The sequence below is a fragment of the Cynocephalus volans genome, chromosome X (assembly GCF_027409185.1).
Source record: "Cynocephalus volans isolate mCynVol1 chromosome X, mCynVol1.pri, whole genome shotgun sequence".
NCBI classification, from domain to species: domain Eukaryota; kingdom Metazoa; phylum Chordata; class Mammalia; order Dermoptera; family Cynocephalidae; genus Cynocephalus; species Cynocephalus volans.
In genome coordinates, this window is record NC_084478.1 from 40,858,653 (window position 1) to 40,866,752 (window position 8,100).

Below are 8,100 nucleotides of genomic sequence, written 5' to 3' on the forward strand. Positions count from 1 at the left end.
GCACAGAATAGACATGATGATGATGATGCCATATGCAAACCGAGAGGACCCTTGAACACAGAGGGAGTCCACTCTGCCGGGTCTTGCTGTGACCCAGTCAGCCCCAAATAAGGGATGGCCTAAGGCACACTGTAACTTCCTCCTCTGGGTTCCCAGAGGACAGGCTGACAAAGAAAAAGAGCCCAATGTGTTCCTAGGACTCTCAAGGGAAACTGCGGAATTGGCTTCTTAAAATCCAAGGTGATATCTCCTTGCTAAAGGTGTTCACAAGATCTCATCCTCTCTCCTCCAGGTGCCCACTTCACCTGACTTCCTGCCCACACGCCTGCCTGCTGTCTCTGACCACAGTCATCATGCCTCGGGGTCGAAAGAGTAAGCTCCGAGCCCGTGAGAAACGCCACCAGGCCCAAAGTGAGACCCAGGGTCTTCAGGGTGCTCAGGCCGCTGCAGCAGAGGAAGAGTCCCCTTCCACTTCCTCTCTTGTTTTGGGGGTTACTCCTCCTGGCTCCCCTGCTGCTGGCATTCCCCAGAAGCCTCAGGGAGCCCCCCACACCCCCACTGCTGCTGTGGGTGTTTCACGCAAGAGATCTGGTAAAGGTGCCAAGGGTAAAGGTGAGGGAAGAAAAAATTCCTCCCAGGCCTCAACCTCCACTGAGAGCTCACGCCATGATCTTCTAACCAGGAAGGCCGGAACGCTGATGCAGTTCATGCTGCACAAGTATAAAATGAAAGAGCCCATTATGAAGGCAGAGATGCTGAAGGTTGTCCACAAAAGGTACAGAGAGCAATTCCCTGAGATCCTCAAGAGAGCCTCTAGGAACATGGAGCTGGTCTTTGGCCTTGACTTGAAGGAAGTCAACCCCAGAAATCACTCCTATACCCTTGTCAGCAAGCTAAATCCCACCGATGATGGGAGCCTGAGCGGTTCCCGGGGCTTTCCCAGGAATGGGCTTCTAATGCCTCTGCTGGGTGTGATCTTCTTCAGTGGCAATTGCGCCTCCGAGAAAGAGATGTGGGAATTCCTGAATATGATGGGAGTCTTTGATGGGAAGAGTCATTTCATCTTTGGGGATGTCAGGAAGCTCATCACCCAAGATCTGGTGAAGGAAAGGTACCTGGAGTATCAGCAGGTACCCAACAGTGATCCTCCACGCTATCAGTTCCTGTGGGGTCCAAGAGCCCATGCTGAAACCAGCAAGATGAAAGTCCTGGAGTTTTTGGCCCAACTCATTAATACCACCCCTAGTGTCTTCCCATTCCATTATGAAGAAGCTTTGAGAGATGAGAAAGAAAAAGCTTCAGCCAGAGCCGCAGCCATGCGTGGCACTTCTGCCAAGGCCAGTGCATGTTCTAGGCCTACACATCTGACAGCTCCTCCTGCCCCTAGTGACGTGTGAGGCAGATTCTGTTATTGAAGAGGGCTTCCAATCTCTTAAGTAGTGAGAGGCCGAGATGGGGCCAGAGAGATCATAATATATATCTTCTTGTTCTTGTTTTACATTAGTATCTTTCAAATACTGTTATTTGAGTAGAATGTTTTTTTTAGATTCAGAGTCTGTGTTTATGAATGATGCAGATCACACATTTATTGCTGTTATCAGGTTTTGAAGAGTTTAGATATTCTGTAATACATTTTGAAAATCTTTGAATCTTCTTGGGGTTTAAGAAAAAGAAAATTTATGGCTTTGGAATGGAGATTTTATTGGAAATCTGTAAAAGAACCCCACTAAACATAATTGGAGTCTTAAAATAGAGGGAAACAAAGCAAAATATAGTCAATTTTTGTTTGCATTATTCACTTTTGTCTATCTTTTTGTAAAACTCAACGATATGTACCTGGTTGTCTATAATCTATTTCAAGAATGCAGATAAAAGTAAATAGTAATAAATTACATTCTTTGATCAGTGGCTTGTTTATTTCCATCATTAACTGAGCATCTGCTCTCTGCAGGGCTCTGTGCTGGTAGTGATGATGCTAAGATAAAGAAGACCCTTCCGCTGCCCATGGATTTTTAGAGTCTAAGAGCTGGTAGTGTATAAGGAAGATGACTTGGTACACTCTAATACGTACAGGACAAGTAAAAGAGAGGATGGTGGGGGACGGGAAGGAGGTCCAGATGAGAGCAGTCAAGTGTGAATTCCCTCAGTCGAGCAAGGCACTTTGTGGTTTGGGACATTGCAAGTCCCTCGTTGGGAGGTAACCTTAAGTTAGCTCCATGGTGGGGTAGACGAGACTGTGATAATCATGAGTACGGGCCAAACCCTCAGACGGTGAGCCCCATAGTTGAGAGACTAAGCCCAGAATAGGAAACAGCCCTTAACAATTACTTCGTGATTGTGGGTAAAGCAGGTGGAATCTCTCCCTAAGGTAGAAAGGAAAGATGCACGGCGCTCTTGTCCCAGTGCAGTTGAACACAATGCAGAAACCAGGTGTGCTGTGCATATGGTCTCCAGGGAGTTTCTGAGAAATAAGGATGATACCCCCTTGAGGTGAGATGCTAAAAAGCTATTAAGCTGGCACCCTTTGCCCTGAGCTGGGGGAGTCAGAGCCTATTTCATTAATTGGGTTATTTTGCATATAATTTGGCAAAACTCCAAGATAGGGCTAAATTTTATTAGTGGTAAAATAAATAGGAGTATTTTTGTTGCGGAGGGCATCTAGGAGGGAGGGGCATTGCTGGTCCTTAACATAAATTCTGAAAACTTTGAGTTGAATCCTCGTGAAGTCCATTAGAGGAATAGCATTCTCTAATGGGGAAAATTTACTTCTATTATTTGTTTAGCAGCACTGTAGTTTATTTGGGGGTTTTGTTTGTTTGTTTTAAAGCACTGAATATTTTCTGACATCTGGATAAAATAGAATTCCCAGAGAAGAGAATAGTCTCTTCTGGTATTAATATAATCATAGTAAAAACTGCCATTCATTAAAGACCCAATATTTGCCAGTCATTTTGCCAGGTGCTTTACACAGATTACATATTTTCTAACAATGCTGTGAGATGGGGCTTTTCAAACTCATTGGCCGATGGAGAACTTGCAATATTCTGAAGTTCACGTGGCTGGTCAGTGATACAGCTGGGACTAGACCTTGGTCTGAATTCCTCTAGAGCTCACCCTTTTCCTCTCCTCCCGGCCTGAGGCAGATCTTGTGTCTATTCATTCATTTCTCTTCTCACTGTTCCACAATGTCTCTCAAGTGATAGGAAGTACTCTGTGGCCAAAGCACTAAAAGCAGGCCTAAAGAAGCCAGGTGAAAATGAGCATCAAACCCAATTTGGGACTATGGGCTTCCTGTGCCTGGGGTCCTGATGCCACTAGCCCTGGGAACCCAGTCCACTTATAGTTAGTAAGGGTTATGTGACTAACTCTTATCACTGAAACATAGCAGATGCATGTTTGTCACCTCCAGGTCAAGGCTCATGAGAGCTAGTCTGACACCTCCATGCTTTCTCTTACATTCAACAGCAAACATGGGGAGCCCATGGTGAGGTGTGGAGCCACGTGATGGAAGCAGCCTGCATCCTTGGGTCACCTATTAACAGAGAGCCTCTGCCAACCCACATCAGATTTTGTGTGCACAAGAAACAAATTTTTGTTGTGTTAAGCTATTCAAAAGTTAGGTTTTTTTCTATGGCGTCAGTTAGCACTTACTTTATCTGAGTAATACACATTTACTATTTCTATTGTTAGGCCTATTTAAATATTTTAACGATTGAGTTAATAGTTGTGTATCTATTCTTGTTGTAAAAAAATTTAATAGAGATAAATCACAATTTCTCCCCTTACGACATTCCTCCAAAATTCAGCCCCCTTTTCAAAAGTAACCACAATTAACAATCTGGTATGTGTCATTTTAAAGCTGATTCCAGGCATTTTCATACGTAGATGTGCTATAAAATATATTAAGTTTTTAACATACATGGGTAACATTGTACATATTGTTCTGCTACTTGTTATGTTCTGCCATGTTGCTCTTGTCACTTAATGAAATGAATGCAGGATCCTTCTGTGACAGCACATATAGATCCACCTCACGTTTTAAACTATTTCATAGAATTCTAAAGGGTGTTTGTGCCATAAATAACCATTCTCCTCCTAATGTTCAAGTAAGTTGTTCCCCATTACTTATGATTAATAGAACTGAAATTGATGCCTTTGAACATGAATTTCTGTGTAAATGTTCATGGTTTCTTACAGGAAAGACATAGTAAAGCAGAAATTGGGTTAAAGAAGGTTTGACAATTGTAAATTTTTATAAATATTGCTAAAGTTTCATCACAAAATGATCTAACAACTCACATTACCACAAATTAAAGCATACAGATACCTTACACCCCCCGAAGTCTATATCCTCATTCTCCCCGGCTTCCGAATAGTCTCACACATCGTGATCTATTACTCAGGTAAAAAAGAACCATTAGGATATCTATAGGAATGGTCTGGGCTATAATATCCATTGGCTTTTTGGGCTTTATCATCTGAGCCCACCACATATTTACAGTAGGAATAGATGTAGACACTCGAGCATACTTCACAGCAGCCACAATAATCATCACGATTCCCACAGGCATAAAAGTATTCAGCTGACTAGCCACACTGCATGGAGGAGATATCAAATGATCTCCCACTATATTATGAGCACTGGGCTTCATCTTCTTATTTACAATAGGGGGCCTGACAGGAATTGTGCTAGCCAACTCATCACTAGACATTGTACTTCACGACACATACTACCTAGTAGCGCATTTCCACTATGTATTCTCCATAGGAGCGGTATTCGCTATCATAGGAGGCTTCATCCACTGATTTCCTCTACTTTCAGGCTACACCCTCAATGCCACTTGAGCTAAAATTCACTTCACGGTCATATTCGTGGGTGTAAACCTGACATTCTTTCCACAACAATTCCTAGGCCTATCACGAATACCACGGCGATGCTCCAACTACCCAGATGCATACACCATGTGAAATACAGTCTCATCCATAGGATCATTTATCTCCTTAACAGCAGTTATATTAATAATTTTCATAACATGAGAAGTCTTCACTTCAAAACGAGAAGTTTCAGTGGTAGAACTTCTCAAAACAAATCTAGAATGACTACACGGCTGCCCCCCTGCTTCCCACACATTTGAGGAACCGGTATACGTAAAGACCCAACAAGAAAGGAAGGAATCGAACCCCCAAAGAATGGTTTCAAGCCAACCCCATAGCCCCTAGGACCTTCCCCACAAGCGAGATATTAGTAAAAACATTACGTGACTTCATCAGAGTCAACTTATAGGCCCGAATCCTTTATATCTCTGTGGCACACCCATTACAACTAGGACTTCAAGACGCCTCCTCCCCCATCATGGAGGAACTATTATAATTCCATGAACACACCCTCATAATCGTGTTCCTAATCAGTTCCTTAGTCCTTTCTATCATTTCCCTAATATTAACCACAAAACTAACGCACACAAGCACTATAACCGACCAAATGGTAGAAACCATATGGACTATTTTACCCGCTGTTATCCTAACTTCCATCGCCCTTCCATCACTACGAATCCTCTATATAACAGATGAAATCAATAACCCCCTCTTAACTGTCAAAGCCATGGGCCACCAATGGTACTGAAGTTACGAATATACAGATTACACAGACCTAAACTTCGACTCATACATAACTCCCACCCCCGACCTAAAACCAGGGGAGCTCCGACTCCTAGAAGTTGACAACCGAACAGTACTCCCGATAGAAACCCCAGTCCACATGCTAATCTCATCCAAAGACGTGCTACACTCACGAACCGCACCCTCGCTAGGCGTAAAAATGGACGCGATCCCAGGACGTCTAAACCAAACAACCCTAACAGCAACGCGACCAGGCCTATTCTACGGACAATGCTCAGAGATCTGCGGCTCAAACCACAGCTTCATGCCCATCCTACTCGAACTCGTCCCACTCAAACACTTTGAAGACTGATCAACCTTAACACAACACGCACATCGTGAAGCTAAATAGCATTAACCTTTTAAGGTAAAGAATGGAAGCACTGGCCTTCCCACAATGAGATGCCACAACTAGATACCTCAACATGATTCACCTCCATTATATTTATAATCCTAATGCTCTTCATTATACTTCAACTAAAACCCTCAAAATTCACCTACCCCTCTAACCCCGCAGAAAAAATTACTAAAATACCAAAACACACAAATCTATGAGAAAAAAAATGAACGAAAATCTATTCACCTCTTTTACCACCACCGTGCTAATGGGAATACCTATGGTAGCCCTCATCATTCTCCTACCCAACGCAATGTATCCTCTTCCCTCCTGCCTCATCAACAATCGCCTAACCTCTCTACAAATATGACTGATCCAACTTATTCTGAAACGATTGATGGCAACCCACAACACCAAAGGACAATCATGATCCTTAATACTAACCTCACTAATCCTATTTGTTGGCTCAACAAACCTACTAGGCCTGCTGCCCCACTCATTCTCACTCACCTCCCAACTGTCCCTAAACTTAGGCATAACAATCCCCCTGTGAGCCGGAACGGTGATCCTAGGTTTTTGCCACAAAACAAAAGAATCTCTAGCTCACCTTCTACCCCAAGGCACACCCACCCCCTTATCCCAATACTCGTAGCCATCGAAACCATCAGCCTCTTCATCCAACCCATAGCCCTAGCCGTACGGTTAACAGCCGACATCACAGCTGGCCACCTGCTTATGCACCTTATCAGAAACACTACACTAGTACTAACAACTCTGAGCCCCCTGACAGCCTCAGCTACTTTCACCCTCCTCACCCTACTCACCATCCTCAAACTTACCGTAGCCCTAGTCCAAGCTTATGTATTTACCCTCTTAGTAAGCCTCTACCAACACAGCAATGCCTAATGACCCACCAAACCCACGCCTATCACATAGTAAACCCCAGCCCCTGACCACTCACAGGAGCCCTATCTGCCTTTCTCATAACATCCAGCCTAACAATATGATTCCACTTTTATTCCAACACCCTCTTAATCCTAGGACTACTGACTAACCTACTAACCATATACCAATGATGATGAGATGTAGTACGAGAAAGCACCTTCCCAGGCCACCATACAACTATCATCCAAACAGGACTACGATATGGAATAATCCTTTTTATTACATCCGAAGTTTTCTTCTTCACCGGGTTCTCCTCAGCCGTTTACCACTCAAGCCTAGCCCCAACCCCTAGCTGAGGGGCTTTCTGACCACCAGCAGGCATCAACCCTCTCAACCCCATAGAGGTTCCACTACTCAACACACCAGTACTGCTAGCCTCCGGAGTGTCCGTCACCTGGGCCCACCACAGCCTCATAGAAGGAAACCGCAAACATATACTCCAAGCCCTCTTCATCACAATCTCCCTGGGCACTTACTTCACACTCCTCCAAATCTCAGAATACCTCGAAACCCCCTTTATCATTTCCGACAGCGTAAACGGATCAACATTCTTCGTAGCAACAGCTTTCCACGGCCTCTACGGAATGATTGGATCCGCCTTCCTCACCGTCTGTCTTCTACGCCAACTAAAATTCCACTTCACATCCAAACACCATTTTGGCTTTGAAGCCGCAGCCTGATATTGACACTTCGTAGACGTAGTCTGACTGTTCCTATACATCTCCATTTACTGATGAGGATCCTATTCTTTCGGTATCAGCTAGTACAGCTGACTTCCAATCAATAAGATCTGGTCACAACCCAGAAAAGAATAATCAACCTAGCATTAACTCTCTTAACCAACACAACACTAGCACTCCTCCTTATCAGCTTTGGCTTCTGACTCCCCCAAACATATACCTATGCACAAAAGTTAAGTCCATACAAATGCAGGTTGGACCCAGTAGGATCCGCTCGCCTACCATTCTCCAGAAAATTCTTCTTGGTAGCCATCACATTCCTACTATTCGACCTAGAGATTACCTTACTACTACCCCTCCCGTGAGCCACCCAAACGAACAACCTCAAACTAATACTCACCGTGGCACTTATCCTAATCCTCACACTAGCACTAAGCCTAGCCTGTGAATGATCCCAAAAAGGCCTAGAAGGAGCTGAAT

General features: G+C 44.0%; 1 protein-coding gene across 1 annotated transcript; it reads left to right on the forward strand.

Moving 5' to 3' along the window:
* The first annotated feature begins 353 nt into the window (after positions 1–353).
* On the forward strand, positions 354–1,397 carry LOC134367915 (melanoma-associated antigen B1-like). The gene has a single exon (XM_063084573.1). The coding sequence runs from the start codon at positions 354–356 to the stop codon at positions 1,395–1,397; it is 1,044 nt and encodes a 347-aa protein (XP_062940643.1).
* The last annotated feature ends 6,703 nt before the right edge of the window (positions 1,398–8,100 follow it).